This window comes from Dicentrarchus labrax, unplaced genomic scaffold (genome assembly GCF_905237075.1).
Source record: "Dicentrarchus labrax unplaced genomic scaffold, dlabrax2021, whole genome shotgun sequence".
NCBI classification, from domain to species: Eukaryota; Metazoa; Chordata; class Actinopteri; family Moronidae; genus Dicentrarchus; species Dicentrarchus labrax.
Genome location: NW_026136722.1, coordinates 15,182,280 through 15,203,789, shown reverse-complemented (window position 1 = coordinate 15,203,789; position 21,510 = coordinate 15,182,280). Strand labels below are relative to the sequence as shown.

At 39.2% G+C, this 21,510-nt stretch overlaps 1 protein-coding gene and 3 non-coding genes across 5 annotated transcripts in view; 3 read left to right on the top strand and 1 right to left on the bottom strand.

Annotated features, from left to right (window-relative positions):
• kcnh6a (potassium voltage-gated channel, subfamily H (eag-related), member 6a) overlaps positions 1-21,510 on the top strand; it is a 34,532-nt gene that overhangs the window by 8,932 nt on the left and 4,090 nt on the right. Inside the window, exons 7-14 of one of the 2 annotated variants that reach the window (XM_051388129.1) lie at positions 14,268-14,693; positions 15,599-16,016; positions 16,754-16,953; positions 18,295-18,547; positions 19,115-19,308; positions 19,972-20,071; positions 20,165-20,452; positions 21,226-21,406. In XM_051388129.1, coding sequence (XP_051244089.1) covers positions 14,268-14,693; positions 15,599-16,016; positions 16,754-16,953; positions 18,295-18,547; positions 19,115-19,308; positions 19,972-20,071; positions 20,165-20,452; positions 21,226-21,406 — 2,060 coding nt within the window. Of the gene's footprint in view, positions 1-14,267; positions 14,694-15,598; positions 16,017-16,753; positions 16,954-18,294; positions 18,548-19,114; positions 19,309-19,971; positions 20,072-20,164; positions 20,453-21,222; positions 21,407-21,510 lie in introns of both variants that reach the window. The other variant, XM_051388128.1, reaches the window with a different exon arrangement.
• trnac-gca (transfer RNA cysteine (anticodon GCA)) lies at positions 17,056-17,127 on the top strand. The gene has a single exon. It is a non-coding gene; the product is annotated as a tRNA-Cys (tRNA).
• On the top strand, positions 17,842-17,913 carry trnac-gca (transfer RNA cysteine (anticodon GCA)). Its single transcript has one exon. It is a non-coding gene; the product is annotated as a tRNA-Cys (tRNA).
• trnac-gca (transfer RNA cysteine (anticodon GCA)) lies at positions 21,439-21,510 on the bottom strand. The gene has a single exon. It is a non-coding gene; the product is annotated as a tRNA-Cys (tRNA).

The window sequence follows — 21,510 nt, the reverse complement described above, 5'->3', positions numbered from 1 at the left end:
TCTTTCTCTCTTTGCACTTTGTTCTTGTTCTAGCTTTCTGTGGTCGTAGGTACTGGGCTCCTTTAAATAGCTTGTCTGTGAGCTTGCTCTTGAGATGAATGACTGAAATTACTTTTTCATCCAAAAAATGATTTTCGATGTTCTTGTTATCATTTTGGTTGATGAAAAGTTAGTAATGGATGTGCCTGCACCTATGGAACGAACTAACATGACTTGTTTTTCTTAAAAAATAACCACGTGAACCAAGACTTTTCTAGAAAGGTTTTCATGATGACACGAAGGTAGATCATTGCTCTGGCATCAGCTGTGATTTTTCTTGGAAATTATTAGGCAAATTATCTATTTTCAGATTTTTTTACTGTTTTTTTGCTTGTTTCAAAATAATATAACTAAAGGATCTTGTAAGGGATGGATGCCTTTTTCCCCCCCGCTAACTTCAGGTCATATTTAGATTTTGTGGTAACAAAGTTGCACAATAGTTCTGTCTGCTAGTTGTTTTTGTCACAGTATTATTGGAAAAAGGAATAATATCAATCATGTCTTGTTACTTTTCTTGTCGTCCTGTTTGATAAGTTCCGGTTGTTGGCCAATATTGTAGTTGATCTCCCACACTGTCACATCTAGTCAATGTCTCCGCACATAAGATAGTTCAGACAAAGATGTCTGTTTATTTCTTCTGGCTCACTGAAGATACTAAAAGACATCTGCAGTCACAGGGTGAAAGTGTGAAAGAATAATCTCACCTGAGGTGTGACATCTATGGTACCAGCAGCAGAACAAAGTCATCAGCCACCTGTTATTGTGCCACAGTGTCTTTGTGCTCACTTTGGTACACTGCTTCCTCACACACAGCAGTGGAATAATCACCACAATGGAAAACTACTTCCTTACACGTGAAGTATTACCGGTGAAATGATTAAAAATAATTGGAGATAATGAAATAATGAAGAGTAGTTCCTGCTCTCAGAATAATTAAAGCCTTGCGTACTCCTCTGTACTTTGAGAAAATCTTCTAAAACCCTTTATTGATAACGAGTTATGTCTAAAAGACATTTTGACATAGAGGTGAAGGACACTTGTTTGTCTGTGTGCCTAAAAATATAATGTAATATTATTATTAATATATATATATTAATATACATATAATATTTAGATTATATAAGAAGAATTATATAAGAATTTTTTTGTGTGCAAGTTTTATGATCTTATCCTAAGCTCATTATTGAATAATCTACAAATTCTGCAAAGTAACTCCACGTTAATTGAAGCTGTTGTGTTGGAATATTAAATGTTGAATACTAACCACAGTATATTGCTCAGATATTTAGTGTCTCAGAAACTAGTAAAAACTGGTAACAAAGGTAATAGCACCTTAAATTTGTAAGTAATGTAAAAGTGTGGTACGTGAATGCATTTATTTACATCACACACTCACAACCAAAATGTCATTTAATTGCCTGTTTGGTTTAGGACAGAGCTGGCAGTCGGATACTGTGGGGCTCCCTCAGTGCATCACTTTAACCCAGTTTATCTGAGGGGCTTCCACACAGTTCAGTTGACTCTCTTTCCAACCTGTCTGAGCCAAAGTGGTAGCGTTTTTGACCAGGTTTTTTCTGTTTTCTGTCAGTAAAACTTTGTGGCAAATGAACAAGGAACAAGTGGTGTGTTTTGTGTTGAAAATCTGGATACAGTAGTACCATAATGAGGACAGTTGTAACGCTCATTTTGGTTCTACTAGGGCATTGTACAAGAAGCTGGTTGTCTAAATAATTTGGACATAATGTGTTTATTGGAATGGAGTGAATTAAAGAATTGGTCCAGGTTTTTATTCAGCAAGGTATTCAATTGATGATGAAGAATCCCTTGAACTCTGTGGTGTAGAGCAATCTAGTTATTTATTGAATGATGATTTGATGGACCATGCAATCTTTTGTAGCTAATATACATATGTGTGTCTTTCTATGTTTTTGAGATTTGTTACAGTTTTCCTATAATTGTTTGGCAAATTCTTGGTTTGGCTGATTTGACATAAGCTGTCACAACATTTGAACACAATGTGAAAATACTGCCAAATTCAGATGACTGTGGTAATTCCCAGCTTTCCTGCTAAATTTGATGGCACTTAACAAATAGATACAGAATACAGTCCGCCTGCAGGCATTTACATTCATCATTCATCATTGTACGACTCTCTAGTAAGTACAGAGAGGATTAAATTATTCTCCAGAAATAACGGCCAATATCAGTCATTCAATACTGCATGTATATTTTAGAGGAAGTCCGATACATTTGCTATTACTCGATTATAGAATTGTGGTAGCGGTTCTCTAAGTGCTTTCATTGCTGTGCTCAACGTGCCTGCATCAGCATCTACAGCCAGCATCTCTTGTCTTTCGTCTAGTTTCACATTCTGCTTTTAAGTGTTTTTATCCTTTTAATCAGTATCATTAACCGATCTTGCAGTCCTTTACGCTCTTTTAACCAACCATCTACATTCCTGCACAGCCTCAGTCTTCTCACTTGATTGCGTGCAACATACCACAGATCACCCCATTTCCCTGCAGGGCACTGACTTTGAGTCTGTGACCTCAATTGGACAGCTGCCATTACTAGAAGAATAGCCTGGGTCAATCTCCTTACCTACCATGATGATCCTGTCTCTCCGGTTGTCCGACTGAAGTCGCCTCCTGAAGAATGGCTACGACATCAAATATTACATAACATGAAACATAATAACTGAGATGAAATCGATTGAACTCCTAATCATGGATCTTGTCCAGTGACTAACGGAGCTCGCATCCGGTTTAGCCTGGCTAGAACAGCCCGGCTGTCAGTCTCCGATGGTCTTGGCAACCACACCACAAGGGGGTGGCACTAACCCCACTCCCATCTGTTCCTCCTGCAACGATGGTGAAAGGCAAGAGAAAGTTTTCCCTTACGCTCTACGACCCCGACAGAGAAGATGATTCCTCCTCAGTTCAGCCGCTTTGCTCCTCTGGCTGAGGTCACAGATGACGCAGTTTCTCCAGTTTCTCATGCTCGTGAAACCGATTATAGCATCAATCAACAAGTGCTACCTGCCCAGCACTCCGAGCTCCTGGGATAGCAAATGGACTATCAGCCTCAGTATCCGAATGTAGCATTAAGCCCAGAGATAATTCCATTTGGGCACTCAGTAACGCTGCTGCTACATCCAAAGCCTCCCTTTCTGCACCACTGTCAGACCCCAAAGCCACCACCTCCAGCAATGCCAATTCTCTTGCAATACTAGCGCACTGATTGTTAATCACCAGCTTGCACCTAAACTCTCAGTTTGCATTGGCACCAGAAAAAAAAAAAGATTTGTGGATCTACTTGCTGCCTTTCTGGTGGCAAAGTAGCAGATTTTATTGAACTCTTACAAAAGCTGATTGAACTTCACCCTTTGATCCACACAGTCATAGTGAATGCAGGAACAAATGACGTCCAGACAATCAATTAAGCTCCAGTGCGACATGGGATCATTGGTGTTAACTATTGACAGCCTGGAGTGACGCTGTCCACTACCTGGTCCTATTCCCACTGTGTCAACCAGATCTGAACATTTCAGCTGTCTTTTTAGCCTCCATAAGTGGTTGCAAAACATCTGTACACCAACAGGTTATGGTTTTATCAGCCATTCTTTTTGGACTGATTTATGTAAGACTGATAGCCTACACACAAATTGGAAAGGGTCTAGGAAACTGATGTCAAATTTGATCAACTATATAGCTTTTAACTCCTTCTGACTCACATCTGAGCAAAACTCGAACAACCTCATCTTGATTCAAAACACAACCACTCTTGATAGAGAGGGTCCTGCTGGCTCATGGCCTGTTTTTATTCATTCAAATGATAAAAACTTCTAATGATAGCTGCCAAGTCCCATAAAATCCCCATAGTATTGATAACCATTTACTCCACAGCTATCATGTCACACTCATAATCAGTGATGACCAGGATGTTCAATGTAAGAGCTACAATTTTTGAAAGCAAAGCAAATCTATGCCAAGCCTTCCTTTTTTTTTCTTCCCCTGCCGCTTTGCAAAATGTTAAACGTTTAAAGATTTATTTTATTAACATTAAATCACTAAAACCTTGCTGATTTTGAGCCAAATTATTTTGTAAGCCTAAATGAGGCATCACCTCTAAATTACACTACACAAGTGTCATGTGAATCAAAAAGCGGTGGCGGCATAGCTGTTATATATGACTCCAGATTGTTAATGATAAACCTAATCAACACCTCTGTTTTTAGTCATCTGAGGTACTTCTTATGCAAAGTTGCAATCATAGCAATTTTGTATCACACAAGGGCCTTATTTTCTTTCTTTTTTTATTTTTTATCAGAGTATTCTACCTTTGTGACATACTGACACAAATAACCAGTGTTTTAATTGTGAGGATTAATATTCATGTTGATGACAAATCCGAGCCATCAAGTAAAGCTTTCCTAAATCTCATAGACTTTAATGGTTTTACACAGCATGTTGATACTCACCTTCCTTTCTCAGATCTAGCAATCTAAACACATCTACCTCCCCTTCAGATCAACAGAGGAGACACATTCGTTACTGAAGTACATTTGTGTGTAAAAAGCAGAAGTACTGATTCAACTTCTTTACTCAAGTAAAACTGAAAAAGCACAGGGAACTGTACTGAAAGTGTAGAAGTAAAAAGTACTCTCATGGTTTCTTTGGAGGACATCTCTGTTGGCTGCTTCTGTGCAAATCTAACTGACACTTCAAATTGGGTTGAGCCTCCTTCTCTTGTCCCTTTCGTCATGTTACTACTCCTGTCATGCATGAGATGTACTGGTCTTGATGTTGGGAATAATGGGATAATCGATAATTTTCCCAAAAGTGCATTTAACCACAAATAAGAAACGTTCTGGCTTGTGTGGTCCAGTAGCCTGCATATAAATGTGCCTTTTGTGGTGCTAGAACTGCTAATTTTTCTGATCTGATACAAAATTGAAAAAATAACATCTTTTTGCAAGCTCATCCGCTTTGAGATAATCTCCCTTGAAACACTCTAGACTGGTGTTTCCCTCCAAGCCCGCTACTTGATCCTATTCCTAGCTTTCTAATTCTCAACCCACTATTACTACAGATAATTAATGCTCTCTTACTAGTGAAATTGTGCCTTCAAGTTTTAAAACAGGGATTATCAGGCCACTCATAAAAAAAACATAAACAGGACCCCAATTTGATCAGCAGCTAATACAGACCAATCATGGTCCGTGATGTTTGGTCATTGGATTTTCCTTCAGAAACGGATATTAAAAAAGAAAGAGTGGTTATTTGATTTTCGTTTTAAATACAAAAATTAAAATTGAAATACAAGCGTTTTCTTTTATGGTCAAAAGGGATGAGCAACTTAAAATATTCGATTTTCATTTTCTATTTCATATAACAAAAATAAAATCACTAGAAAAAGAAACAGAAAAAGGCCTGTTTTCATATTCGAGACCGGATGTTGTCATTTACAGGACCGTGCGTGAGAAGAAAAGTAGGCAGTAACGTAATAGCCGTGAGTGATCTGGGTAATAGCACAAATGTCCAGTGTACAAGTATTCTAGCATTATGGTAAAGCGGAGAAAAGCGTATATAGGTTTTCAAATAAAGGTATTAGAACAGTAGCTATAATTAAAATATGTTACATTAAAGTGTTTTATGCCGATGAATAAAAAACTTTATACAAGTATCTTACGCACCAGTGTGGAGAAATGCCAAAATAAAAGTCTCATATTTATGCCTCCAGAGATTGCATATTGACCATATTTGAGCTACTGTAAAACATATTGCAGTGTTTCCTGGCACGATGGTGTATTTGACTTACACATAAGACTACAAACATACTTAATATCAAGCATTTTTACTGTACCAATTGGAGAAATTGAAGAATAAAAGTCCCATATTTATACTCCAGATTCCATATTTTCTTATATTTGAGCTACTGTAAAAAAACTGTATGGGAACCACGCAACAGCTGTCACACGAATAATATAAAAATAATAGTGAGGAAGAGACAGTAGGTACAATGGTGTTTAAGTTAAAACTAATTCTTTTCCCTTTACCTACAAATGGACACAGCAGAGCAGCAAAATAAGAAAATGTGGCTGGCATTGCATTTGAAAAGTAAACAAATTAGAATTGTGTAGGATTTGTGTTTAGTGTTTAGTGTTTATATTATCAAGATCTTAAACATTTGTGTGAAATTTTGTCATGATTACTGCAGCATTATTGAAGTATAATGAAAATGCTTCACCATAGCCGGAAATATTGAGCAATATGTTTTACAGTAGCTCAAAATATAAGAAAATATGGAATCGGAAGTATAAATATGGGACTTTATTCTTCAATTTCCCAAATGGTACAGTAAAATGCTGATATTAAGTATGTTTGTACTCCATATGTGTAAAAGTCAAATATACCATCAGTAGCAGGAAACAGAGTAATATGTTTTACAGTACCTCAAATATGGTCAAATATGCAATCGGAGGCATAAATGAGACTTTATTTGGCATTTCACACGGTGCAGTAAAATACTGATATAAAGTTTTTTTTCATCAGTGGCACAAGACTTAATGTAACATATTTTAATTAAGCACGTTCTAAATACCTTATTTTGAAAACCGGAAGTAATACGCATTCCCCATTACCAAATGCGGAATCGACACCAAATTAAGGCTTTCTTTTTCTTCTAAAGCCCAAAACAACATCCTCTCAGAATAGAAAAACAGGCTTTTTCTTTTCTTTTTCTAGTATTTTATTTTGTTATAGAAATAGAAAATGAATCGAATATTTTAAATTTCGCTCACCCTTTCGACCATGAAAGAAACTTGTATTTCATTATTTTTAAAACAAAATCAAATAAGCACTCGTTTTCTGTTTTTAATACCCGTTTCGAGAAAATCAATGCCCATACACGGACCTCAAATCTGCCAGTCTTTTTCAAAACGCCTTAAAAAACCGGAGTCCGGAGTCAGAAACTCAAAATAGATCACCTTTAATCTTTTAATCTGTATGAATCAATCCAGCTTCAGAAGATTCCACAGCACATAAACTGCTCTGACAAAAGTAAATGATTTGGTCTCACTTTGATTTACACAACAACTGTTCATCAGATCAAGGTTAGTAATGGTGCGCCACAAGGATCTGTGCTTGGCCCAATAATTTCTCTATTTACATGTTGCCCCTTGATACGTTCATCGATTGTTACAAACTAGGTTTCCATTTGATGCTCAGGTTTACATCTATGTTGACCCTGATGCCTGTCATCAGCTGGTGAAGCTGGAAGAATTAGAAATCAAACAATGGATGACATTTAAATTCTTACTTTTAAATGGTGAGAAAACTGAAATACTAGTTCTTGATCCAAAACGGATTACAAACAAATTCAGTGATTTCACTCTGAACATAGCTGGTTTTACACTGCATTGAATTTATGGAGGATATGGAGGTAACAGGAAAAACATCTTACAGCCCAAACAATGCGCTTACAAATCACCACAACACATAACAGGCATTTGTCTTCTGATGGTGTTTGCATGTTTTTTGTACAGTACTATTTCCCTATGTGATTGCTTTGTGATTGCCTTGGGGGTGGTGAAATCTCACTTCTTCACACCAGGAGGGAGAGTGGTATCGACTACCGGCTGTGACTCGGTACACAATGCGGAAGCAACGTGGCTTCTGTGGCCCTGGAAAAACTGCCTGGGCGAACAGAAGGCCTCCTCAAATGCCTGGCAGAACACTCGAGCCGTTATCTTGACTCTGCTGACGTCATGTATAAGTTTAGATAAAAAAGTGAGCATGCTACTGGAGTGTTTGTCTGCTGCTCAGTAGGGTTTGTCCAACTCTTTGTTTTTGTTAGAAGGCAGAAAGCAGCTATTACAGCTATCTGTCTCTGGTATGTCTCCTGTTGACAGACCACACACACACACACACACAAAACTTCCTCAGGTCTTCTTTATCTTAACAACTTTAAAGTCTTTAAAAAAAATCTTGTTTTCTGTAGACAAGGGGCTGAGATTTATTCATTTTCCAGTGCAAATCAGCTTGTTTCAGTAGCTGTTTAATAACATATTGTATAAAGGAACTGTCTAGAGGCTGTTCATAAACCTCCCTTATTCTGTGATATTATTACTTAGTACAAGATTATAAACTTTATATTGAAAATAATTTATCATTGGCTATTTTTGCATATTTTTTATCTTGTTTAATGTTTAGAGTATTGTCTTTTGTATGTGTTTAGTGTGTGTTGTTAAACACTATATAGTAATATGATATTAAGACATTTTCTCTAGATTTTCAGCAGATTAATTTTTAAGGTCTCCTCTGAACTTTCATTAAATCTCCCATGTGTAACATTTAGGAGAATCTATTGGTATAAATTAAATATAATATTCAAAGGTATGTTTTCATTAGTTGTTGTTGAACCTCCATGTTTACAGTAGGCCAGAACGGACAAACCAAACACTGAGTCAAGATAGGGCTGTGTAATCTGTAACTACACCACTACATGCCACTAAATCCTACATACCTTTAAGACATATATAAATTACTCTGCTTCCTTCACCCTCATAAAAATATCCAGAATCTGGGGATTAAGGGATGTTGGGTAGGAGTTGATAGACGCAAAAGGTGTGATGGTGTTCTTCTTCTCGTTCATGTGTTTTGTCTGTAAAATTAGAGTCACCAGTCCATTCTGATATTATAAATAATGTCACCGTACACAATACTAGTGTATAATCAATAGAAATATTTGAGCAGAAGAAAAAATACAGAATCTATGAATTAGAAATTTATATTTTCTTTTCAAAAGTAAAACTAATGGACACAATATTTCTGCTACTCCATTGTCTATTTTCAGTATATGCACTGGAGGCTTCAAGTTGTTAGTTGTCATGTCACAAAATCTTACTTGTGCATCTTTAACATCAAAGAACGAAACTGTGCCCCCTCTGCAGAAATGTTAAAACAGCCTTCTAGTGTCAAACTCTGCACAGTAAAGTTCAAACATCCAAGCGAATTGACAATAATAAAACACATTTGTGAGGGGGGGTTGGGACTGGGACAAAGTGTATCTCTGCTTGTCTATTTGCCCATATCTACTTCTTCTTATTCCAAACAAACCAAGACTATAAACACTTTTCCTTGGAAACACAAACACATATTTGAAACTTTCATTAACCGACAATAGACTAAATCAAGTGTCTGTTTAATAAGAAGGTAGCATTGTATTATTGTGTTAGTTATAAGAGTGTTTTATTCATAGCCTAGTGTTGCATCTGCTCTATGTAAAGTCAGTATAGATGCTATAGCATTGAGAAGAGGGGCTCACTGTTGTGTGTGTGTGTGTGTGTGTGTGTGTGTGTGTGTGTGTGTGTGTGTGTGTGTGTGTGTGTGTGAGGATGTATATGGAGATTGTGTGGGTGTGTGTGGGGATCACAGAGTGTGAAGTTGTCTGTTAGAGTGGAAAGGGGTTCTGGTGAGATGTAGTTATGAAAGCGAGTAAAAAGGGCGACAGCTGTGAGGCTATTGAGCGGCACTCGGTGGCCTGACGCTGTCAGTGACCTTGGCCTCTGGAGCTAATGGAAGTAGAGGGCAGCGGGCTTACACTCTGTGCATCTGTCAAACCTCCAGCTGCCCTCTAAATCACACTTCAGTCCCCTCTAGCCGTCTTCATGCTTGTTCCAGCTGGAGTTTTTTGTCCTGTTAAAACAGCTGGAATTGACTTACTGTGGTATCATAGTCGTGGGGTCACAGACGAATGCCAAGCCCTGCAGGTCAGGTTTTAGGTCACAATAATCGTTGCTGCTGCCACGTGGGAACAAACTGTAAGCAGTGGTCAATAACCACACCAAATGCAAGTTTTCTAAAGAGTTATGATGTTGTTCACTTGTAACTGAATCTATGAGCATATGTTGCTTTTACTTTTGGTTATGTTCTGTTATACAATAAAAGTTTTCATTATCCTGCCTTTATAATTGGATTTCGATTGGCACCTTACAGAAAGGGAAATGAAGGTTGTCATTGATCTTTGTTCATATTGATTTGTCTGCGTAACATGAAGCACACAGTGTAATTGATTTGACTGTAGCTTGTAAAAGACTGGTAACTGTAGAAAAGCCCCAGCAAACTGTAACGTAGTGTGTGTGTGTGTGTGTGTGTGTGTGTGTGTGTGTGTGTGTGTGTGTGTGTGTGTGTGTGTGTGTCTGTATTGTGCTGTTCAGGAAAGCTGAAGTGTGTTTATCTGGTGCCCCCTGGCTTTGAATCAGCTTACAACAGGAGGCTGTAGAGGAATCTGGATGCAGTTTGACTTTACTAGAATTGTATGTGTTTTTTGAAAGGTGCACAGTTGAAGTGTATTAATTCACTATAAATTCATACATAAATACATAAAGTACTCTGATTTAAACACATTCACTGATCAAACTCATTATTCAAGAGCAACCACCAGATATTACAAGTTCAGGAGGAGGTTGCGTTACGCTCCTGTCCTCAATACACTAGCCTGAATCTGCCTGTGAGCTTTTTTCTGCTTTCTTTATATATAATCAGTCAATTAATGTTTGGCATTTCACAAAAATGGGAAAAAACAAACAAACTTTCCAGTAATTTAGAAAAAAAAAAAACATGCATGGCGGCATTAAAATATACAATATATAATATTATTAATAATTATTATAACAATAGAGTTATTGTTTATACATATATTGGAACAATACCTGCAATTACTTTGAGTAATTTATGGTAACTCAGAAACAGCACATGAATTTTGATACACCCGTCTATGTCAACATTAAGACAATAATTTGCTGATTTAAAGAAGATTATTGCATGTTAAACAACAACAGTGGAGGAGGCGGATGCCGTCATTCATAGAGCCTGAAGGAGGATCCCATGATGAGGGCTGGGCTATAGACAGGGAGGATGAGTGAGGGAGCAGGAGGGAGGGAGATGCAAACGGATGGTTGCCGTCTCCCTCTCTCTCTCTCTCTCTTATTGTCTCTTGGTCTTCTCCCGCTGTTTACCCTGTGGTGGTGCGCTTCAGCATGAGCTTCAAGCATAAACTGCAGCCTGTGAGTACCTCAGCCTTACTGGGTCTCTCAAACTCCTGCCTTCTTTTTTTTTTTTCTCTTCCACTTCCCTGTTTGTTTTCTACCGTTGTACCTTTTCAAACTCTTCCTCTTCCTCCCTCTCTCTGTCTTCATCCTGCGCTTTGCCATTCCTGCTTATCTACTGTAGCTCCACAGGTGAGCAATGTCAGCTTTCACATCCAGGTTAAGCTGATGCCATGATAGCTTGGCAAGGTCCTGTCAGTCTATTTTCACTTTATTTTGCTTTCATAACATTTTGCATTTGAGTTGCTCCTGTTTTACTGAAGGATTTCACGTACAAACATAGGTGTTGTGTTCATGTTTAGAGTTAAATAAGACAGAATACAGAGAATGCAGTGGCTGGAATGAGTTATATGTGAAGGTTTTTGCACTTTGCATTGTGACTTTATTCAAACATAAGGATAAATGTTGGGTCCTTTTGTTTTGATAGCAGATAAACTAACATCCACAATCATATCTATAGTTTTATTATTGTGAACATTTAGTATTCAGGTTGTTCTTTTTACTATTAGTGCCCTAGAAGGAGCAGTTCCATATATTTCACACTTGGTTTCATGATTTAAATCCTGTTCAGTCTTTACTTGATGCCTCAAATATAATTTCAATCTAATATAAAAATGTATAAACAGTGAACTTTTACTATATTATTATTAAACTTTATTTAATGAGGCAGTCTCATAACGTCATATGTTAATTATGAAGTCAGAGAAGTGACAGAGGGCTGTTGCGTGCGAACTGGTGGTGGTTGCAGTTGTTTTCTGGCTATCATTATGAAACAGAGTGGACAACATCAATAACTTAACATTTCTTGGATGAGTGAACATTTGCTCATGTGTTTACATTATCATTACCGTGTTGTCTTTTCACATCTGTTCAGCCACTGTGGTGAGTTGCCTGCAATGCTCTTTTCCCACCTTAACCTTGTTTCCAAATACAGTATTCAATTGGTCTTAAAAAAATTATTTATGGAGGAAGAGCAGAAGCCAACATCCCTCTGTCAGTAAAGGCAGTTGCATGCAACAATAAAAACCAAACAAGCCTCGGTTATTCCTTGTGAATATCTAACTTAATCCCCCCCTGCTTTTTTGTTTACCAAATATGGCCAAGTACAAACTTAGTGACTATTTGATGATACTTTGTCCTTGAGAAGCAGTTTAATTTGACTATTTCTGGCCACTGTTTTCATCTAGGCTGGGAAAAGTCTAGGCTGGGAAAGTTTTCTTTGAAGAACTTTCCTCCTTGTTCCTGTGTGAGTGTTTGGTTGTAGAGACACAGCAGCCAATCATATAGTCCAGCTTCTTTTGTCGTAGTGACTCTGACCATTATCATGCAAATTAAAAATGCAAATGAGGGGCTAACCACCGGAGGGTTCGAGAGGACATGGAAAGACAACAATGCGCAGCATTTTTTGCATGGGCTAGTTAGTTTGTGTAGGTATGAATATTAGCAAGGGGAAATAACAAATATTGAATTATAGAGATGGTTTGTTTGAGGAGAGCTTTCTCACATATAGTCATTTCAAATATTATGAGATCATCAATCAACCACCTGAGAAATATATCAAAAGTAAAAAGATCACAAACCGATTCTGGTTCAGTTCTCCAGTATTTCTCTGACCTGCTCACTGACTATATCCCCATCAGTGGACCTGCCCTCTGGAAGCCTGATAAGCTGTGATATATAAAAACTGTATCTACATTTAAAGCTAAGCTCAAAACCTTTTGTGTGTTTCTGTCAACCTTGTGTGTATGTATGTATGTGTTTTGTTAAACCACTTTGTTCCATATACTTGATGTTTTTATGTATTTTTAAAATGTAGCACATTGTGTTTTTTGTAATGAAATGAGCTCTATAAATAAAGCCGTGCCTTGCCTGGAGTCCTGACCTTGCAGTTACCAAGAATTAACTAAAATCACTCCTCTGCATGGCGCCCAATCGATGCCGGCACTTTATTTTGGTCCACAATTGAGCAGAACGCTGGTAGGAGGGGGTCACGTGGTCTCGATAAAATGGGGATCACGGGGTGCAACAGAGGCAGGTGAGGCTGCAGTGGGCTCTTTAAAACAGCAGTTAGTGATCTGACTTAGTTAAGTGCCTGTGGAGAGGGGTTAGAGATACACAGAGCCACTGTTGGAGCCGCGTTTGAGGTTTTTGTATAAGTGTTGTTTTTCTGCAAGAGCGATGCAGGAGAGGAGATGGCCACTACACAGCAGGCAGGTAGGGCTGCAGAGGTTTTGGAGGAACCTCCTCCTCTGCTGCTGCAACCAACACAAGGATGAGAACCTGGACACAGAGGCTCTAATTGTCGTGCCGGTTAGTGGGATCTTCATACTCATTTACTGATATACATATACTCGCTTTACTGAATTTACTCACTCATTGTTACTGTTTTCTGCTGGTCTGCCTTTTGATGCAATTAGACAACTCCCTCAGGGAGTGATGTCAGCATTGGATGGATATTTTGTATATTGGTCTTTTTTGCCTCGTTAACGGCTGGAGTTGTTTCTGTTTCTGTTTTTTTTTTTGCTGCGTTAATAATTTGACTGAGTATGGATATGTCGCTCTTAAATGGCAGTGAATTTGTCTCCTGTTAAACTTGGTGAGAGCTTTTTTGAGGAAGTTGTTACTTACCTTCAGGCTCAGAACATCATACATTGTGGCCTGATTGGCTTTGACAGTGTCTACAAACAAGCATTAATATATAGTATGTGCAGCAGCCACTAATTACAGCTGTGTGTCAGTGTCTCAGTAATGAAAGCATTACTTTTTCGGGTTGTAGTCTGTTATATGTTTTATGTTTGTTATATGTTTTAATATTTTTATTTTTCTTGTTGCAAAGTAATGTTTATCCTTTTGGATTGTTTTAGTATCCAGCTATTGCTTATTACAGTGTTTGCAAGTGTGCACTTTCTATGTTTTCATCACCTCTCAATCTCAACAGATAAATCAACTAACGGAAAGAAAAAATCTTTCCTGTTCCTGTTTGAAAATTATGCTTCATGTAGTAAAATGTTTTCAGCTCAGTCATTATAAAAAAATACATCAACACACTAGTTTTGGATCCTACTATCCAACCACCATTATTGATAAAATCCTAACCATCCTGTCCCTGTCTCCTCAGGTGTTGTCCCTCGGTGCTGACGTGCTGCCAGAGTACAAGCTCCAGGCCCCACGCATCCACAAATGGACAATCCTTCACTATAGCCCCTTCAAAGCGGTATGGGACTGGGTCATCTTGCTGCTGGTCATCTACACCGCCATCTTCACACCATACTCGGCCGCTTTCCTCCTCAACGAGGTGGAGGAAGAGCGGAGGAGAACCTGCGGCTACACCTGCAACCCTCTCAACGTGGTGGACCTGGTGGTGGATGTCATGTTCATCGTGGACATCCTCATCAACTTCAGGACCACCTACGTCAACCACAACGACGAGGTGGTCAGCCACCCGGGACGCATTGCACAGCACTACTTCAAGGGCTGGTTCCTCATCGACATTGTGGCTGCCATCCCCTTTGATCTGCTCATATTCCGCTCGGGGTCTGAGGAGGTGAGAAACAAGAGGAGACAGCAGTTGTCAGTGGCTTCGCAACATCAACACATATATTTTTACTTCTCTCAGTGTTGTCTGACAAAGTTAAATATACCTTTTTCATAACAGACAAAAGGTCAAACAGCAAAACGGGTCTGCGTATAACAAATTACATTAATGATGATTCCTAGGACTCATGTAGTTGTTTAATCCCATCAAAAGACTTGTGGTTCTTATCTTCATCGAAATGACAGTGTTCACATCCTGCGAGACGCATACCATAAAAGCACAGTGTCTTCAGTTTGAATCTGGTTTGGGAGATTGTTTCATGTCATACCCCTCTCTCTCCGTGTTTTCTGTCTCTATCTCGACTGTTCCCGTCTTTACTATTGTACAGTAAAATTACAGCACAATAGTAGATAATATGGACAAAAACCAAACTAATAGGTTGAAACTTTTCAGAAAGACCAATTACGGAAACTCCAAGAGGCTGGCTAAGTGTGTAGGACTCCCATTAGTCACCCTTCAAGCTAAATTAACAATACAAGGTTGCATGCTACTTTGCAGAGACATCCACCCGTCGGATGAATTGGTTGTCAAGTTAATTGGAAACAAGACATGCAGTTGCAGAACCATTGTCAATTTTAGATATACAGAGTTTTGAGACAATGAATCCATTTGTTGCCTAAATGTCTTTGCATAGTTCATTGTGTCTGAGCGTTACGATATTAATGGTGGGGTGGAGGGGATTGAGTGTCAGGCTATCATACTGTTTCTATTTAAGTTGGGTTTTTGCTTTATTTTGACCAATAATTTGATTTGCTCTTTTATATGTCAATTCCTTGCATGCTAGAAACTTCAATTTATGTCTCAATACACTAGCTTATATCACTAACACAAAGTCTACTCTCTCTCTCCACCAGCCTCAGACAACCACTCTGATTGGATTACTGAAAACAGCCAGACTGCTGAGGTTGGTACGAGTAGCCAGGAAGTTGGATCGTTATTCAGAATATGGAGCTGCCGTCCTTTTCCTTCTCATGTGCACCTTCGCCCTCATCGCTCATTGGCTGGCCTGTATCTGGTATGCCATTGGTAACGTGGAGCGCACAGGCTCTGCTCGAATTGGAGGCATGAAGATCGGCTGGCTGGACAACCTGGCTGACCAGATTGGTAAACAGTACAATGACAGTGACGCAGCCTCTGGCCCCTCAATCAAGGACAAGTATGTTACAGCCCTGTACTTCACCTTCAGCAGCCTGACCAGTGTAGGTTTTGGGAACGTCTCACCTAACACCAACCCAGAGAAGATCTTCTCCATCTGTGTCATGCTCATTGGCTGTGAGTAGAGTGGGAGTGAGTCTGAAATGAAGCCCTTTTAGGGCAAGCACCCTCTAAAACAAATAAAATACCATCGGTTAAAAGCAGTTATAGTTTAATGATGAAGTTTTCTGCATTTGCAAGAGAGAAACAGAGTCAGTGTCATTGACCTGAACATTTTGTGGCAATATTTGACACTTCAGTCTTTATATTGTTCATATTTTCATGCTATAAAATACAAATATTTTGTATTTCCTGTAGACTTATATGTTTGCTATGGTGGTAAAGAATGTAGTCCAGAACTTACATCATAATGGGACGCTAACATTTTCCACTGAATTAACGTTAAATAACAAAATTCTTCAGGGGGTTACCTCTCTGCATGTATTTGACTGCACATTAAACTCTGGTGTAGTAGATTATATCTTAAAATAGAAATGTTATCAGACAATTAATTAAATAGCATAACAGGCCACTACCTATTATTCTAACGTTTCTATTATTTCAAAATTCATATTGTTCTTAAATACTGGCAAACTGAAAGAAAGTGTGAAAGACAATCTTGGTACTTCTAATGACCAAATCACTTAATTGAATTTTACAATTTCTTAAATATTAAAGGACAGCTTCCTCAATTTCTTCTGATTGGATTCTGTTGATTGTTTGTTGAGTAAATGTATGAATTATTTGCATTTATGCAATTTTTGGTATCATCAATTCCTGCAACATACAGTATTTCTGTCGTCTATCCCTTGCAGCTCTGATGTACGCCAGTATCTTTGGTAACGTGTCGGCCATCATTCAGAGACTGTACTCAGGCACTGCCCGTTACCACACCCAGATGCTGCGGGTCAAAGAGTTCATCCGTTTCCATCAGATCCCAGGAGGCCTTCGACAGAGGCTGGAGGAGTACTTCCAACATGCCTGGTCCTACACCAACGGCATCGACATGAACGCTGTAAGTCATGTAGACATTAATGCACACGCTAGTTGTTGGAAAGTAGATGTTTAGACGGTTCATAGAAAAGAAGGAGGTGTTGCTCACAGTAGTTGTGAGGGTGGGGGTATAGCTCAGTGGCAGAGCATTTGACTGCAGATCAAGAGGTCCCCAGTTCAACTCTGGGTGCCCCCTTTCCAACCAAACAACTGATGTGAGCTTTTTGTCTACATAATCCCCAACCACAACTGCTATACCGCCCACTCAGCTGGATTCAGTGTTGAGATGAACCAACAATCCATGTTTAATTTCTGCATAAAATTCTTTATTTATGCCTAAATCAAACCTCCAGGCATTTAAAGTACAAACATCTACTCATTTCTGCATTCATCATCAACATATATACTATACAACTATATATGCATTTGGTATGCTGTCCTCAAAATATCTCAATGAAAGAACTTGCCTTAATAATTAGAATTTGAGGCACTAAAGTGGATGTTAAGAATAATAATACATTTTATTTATTTTTTGATTAAAAAAAGACTGCTTTATAAAATGTATAGCATAACTAATTCTGGTTGTATTTCTATACATCTCATTGCTGTAATCATCTGCAGCATTAGAGTACCTGATATTATGTGTTTGACCAAATGGGTTATTTGCCTTGTTCTTTGCAGCGGCAATGACCCAGTTTTCCCACACTGAACTTTCATTTAATCTTTACTCAAATGAACACAAACCCACGTTGTCTATGTTGCTTTGCAAGTGAATTTACAAAATGACAAATTATTTTTTTCTTTGCCTACCAACAAAACCTTTATCAGAGTCAGCTTTTTCTCTTTACTTCAGAAAAACAGGTTTTTGGATTCAGATATAAATAAATCATCACTGAGATGACATTCAGCAGGGGGTATAGCTCAGTGGTAGAGCATTTGACTGCAGATCAAGAGGTCCCCAGTTCAAATCTGGGTGCCCCCTTTGCTTTTAAACACACACGAGTGTTTTCCACTGAAGCTGCTTCATTGAGAGACTACTTTTTTCATGATGATGTGCGTCATATCTCTGCTTGAGTTTGGGATGCCAGCAGCACCAGAGCACGATGCAGCCAGAGAGCAGCATTAGCGCCTGCCAATTCAATGTGAGAATAGATAATCACTTGGAGCCACTGTCCTTTGTGCCCCGCCTGAATCAATCTGACACATTGCTTTCCTTCTCTCACCCATCACTTTCTTTGTTATATACTTTTCAGACTAATTTTGCTTTGTCCGTGGCTTTAAAGATACAGGTCAAGTGAATGCAGGGAAAAATGAAAACTAACATTTGCAGTAGATTCACCCAGTGCCCTCTGTTGCCCTGCAGGTTTTAAAGGGTTTCCCTGAGTGTCTGCAGGCTGACATCTGCCTCCATTTGAACCGCACCCTGCTGCAGAACTGCAAAGCCTTTCGAGGTGCCAACAAAGGCTGCCTGCGGGCACTGGCCATGCGTTTCAAGACCACCCACGCGCCGCCGGGGGACACTCTGGTCCACAGTGGGGACATTCTCACCGCCCTCTACTTCATTTCCAGAGGCTCTATAGAAATCCTCAGGGACGATGTGGTGGTGGCCATACTAGGTGAGCTTCAAGCTACAGTGGAACTTCTGTTTACTTTGTCTTACTTTTCCAGTAGGGTTGCTAATCAGACATTATTTTCATTATCAGTCATTCATTTAATTAATCAACAATAGTGACCCACGCCCATTACAACATAAAAGTACAGTATTTGTTTTTTCTTCCACCCTCTTTCCCACAAAGCCGCAGCCACAACTCACGCTACCCTTTACACCACATAACACACATACGCACACACATACTCTCTGTGTGTTGTGTTGCCAGAGGTGTTTGGGCATAGCTCCACTTCCATTTCACTGTGACATTGATCATCAATAGGGCCAGCAGTCAAATCCAGTCTGCATAGGTCACTTCTTTTTCAGCTGTGTTTGAGGGGACCAATTTGTGTTGAGTAGCAGTGCTGCTGAGGATCAGTGTCACTCTTGTTTGGGATCAGATTCGTCCATCAAAATGTTGTCAGTAAACTATTTTCACTATTACTAGCAGTGGCTTGCTCACTTGGTCAAACATCTATCGATTAACTGTTACTCTTTTCCATGTGTGTCTTTCCTTTTGCTGTGGTGTCCGTAGGAAAGAACGACATCTTTGGTGAACCCATCAGTCTGTATGGGAGGCCAGGTAAATCCAGCGCTGACGTCAGGGCTTTGACTTACTGCGACCTTCACAAGATCCTGAGAGACGACCTGCTGGAAGTGCTGGACATGTATCCTGACTTTGCCGACATGTTCTGGAACAACTTGGAGATCACCTTCAACCTGAGAGATGTGAGTGCCACCAGAGGGCAATGTTACACGTAGGAACACCATCAATAGTGATCTCAATTCTTTTTCATAATCTGTGCTTAAGAGGTTCCTTATTATTTCATTTTGTTGTACAACCTTGTGTTGTATAATGATAAATAAATTACTTTGATCCTTGATTCATTAATTAACGAATGAAGATAAATTAAATAAGGAAACTGTGGACTTGGTATTGTAAACAAACATCGATTGTGTGTATTCATCAGGCCTCACAAGCATGCCAAAATTTATTTCTTTCCTCATAAAATTTTTTAAAAAAAAGTTAAAAGCCTTTTAAAAAAATGCTTAAAAATCAGCATTTTCAACATCGGCTTTTATTTTCCTATTTTAATAGCGTATTGGCCACCTCTGGCTCTTAGTTGCATCTACGCACCGCAAACTAAGCTCTGTAGTACTGCAAATGGTCACAAACTCCACAGGGTAGATAATAAAATCAAAAAGATATCATTACTTGGTCATACCTGCTTAGACTCTTTGATCTCATGTTTATGTTGTATCCTCATTCTTATGGTGCATTACTCGCGTGAGTATTATACATAATGATGTAAGACAGTCCAAGAATGTATATGTCCTTCAAGTGTGAGATCTGGTGTGTATTTTTGAATTACTGAAGCTGATATGTATCAGGCAGATAGAATAAACCAGACAACCCCGGGCAGGGACTCTGAATGTGGCTACCGCCGGACAAGGCATCGGAGAAGCTCGCTGCGTCGTCGGAACCGACCAGGTGAGTGAAGGACAAGGCCTAACACATATGCTTATGTTCCATCTAATCTCCATACTGTCTTATCCTGGCTGACCTGTGACCCTGTCTGTACAGACGGCATGGACCGCGAAGACTCTTATCCCGATCAGTCCTGTCCCATGGCAAACCACCACCGGGGTACAATGGCAGGATCCCATTGGGACGACCTCTGTAGCAGTGCTAGCATCTGTTCACAGTCCAGTGATGAGGAGATGAAGCCCATGGGGCACAGCAAGGGGGAGCTGTACCCCCCTGGGGGTGACACCAGAGACTACCCACCAGCAGTGGTCAACCTCCTGCCTCACAGTGGACCCTCAGCTGGGATCGGGCCACCTGTAGACCTCGGAGGACCACCATACTCAGGTAAAGACTACCTACATCCAGAATATCCCCAATTCAATCAGGGTAATACATCGGAAAGGTATTGGTATTGGAAATTGAAATAAAGGTGACGGTATCAAGTGACAACTATAAAGTATATCAAGTATAAATGACAGGGATGCATTGTTTGTATTTTGACAGACTAGACACACGACTGTGGGAATATGTCATGTATTTTTTGTCCGATGGCCACCAATAGCATTTTATTCCTTTCTCGTCCTGTCAATGAAAACAAAACATACATTTCGTCCTAGTTTTGATTATCAAAGACCTACTTTGAGCTCATCAATGTCTCCTCTTAGTCATAGAAAAAAAGGTTGTTGATGAACAAAATGAATGCTGATACAGAGTACATGAATTCAAGTCTATAAGTCCCAAGTACTGGAAATAACTAGTACCTAGAAAATTAGACTTGTTACACAGATAATAAACTGTTTCCAACCCTACCCGTACCAGTAAAAACACAACTGAAACTAAAGAGAAGAAAAGTGAAAGTAACATCTGCTAAAATAAAAGAGGTAAAAATAAAGTAACAATATAATTACAAATAACTAAAATCATGCCTGCACTTCAACGTTTGAAACTTCAATAAAATGAGAGGTTTATTAATCCTAATAAATTTAAATCCAAACTAGAATAACCCTGTTAAGTACACCCTGACCTGTCCTCCCACATATTTTTAATGGTTTTATTCAGTAACAGTCAATAAGTTGTGTCTTTAATTAAAGAAAGATTCTTCTTCTTCTGCACAGCAGCAGCCCCTATCAGCATGTCAGGTCTTTATAGCTACTGGCCAGACCGCAGAGCGAGCCAGTTCTCAGAGAGCCAGAGACGATCGTCCTCAGTCAGGGCCAGTTTCCACCCTCCACCCTGTGCTGAGGATCGGCCCAGCGAGCTGGAATCCAGACTGGAGCTGTTGCAGTCTCAGTTAAACAGGTGAGTCGGCTTTTAAAAGAATGAAATTAAAGAGGGGGCACCCGGATTTGAACCGGGGACCTCTTGATCTGCAGTCAAATGCTCTACCACTGAGCTATACCCCC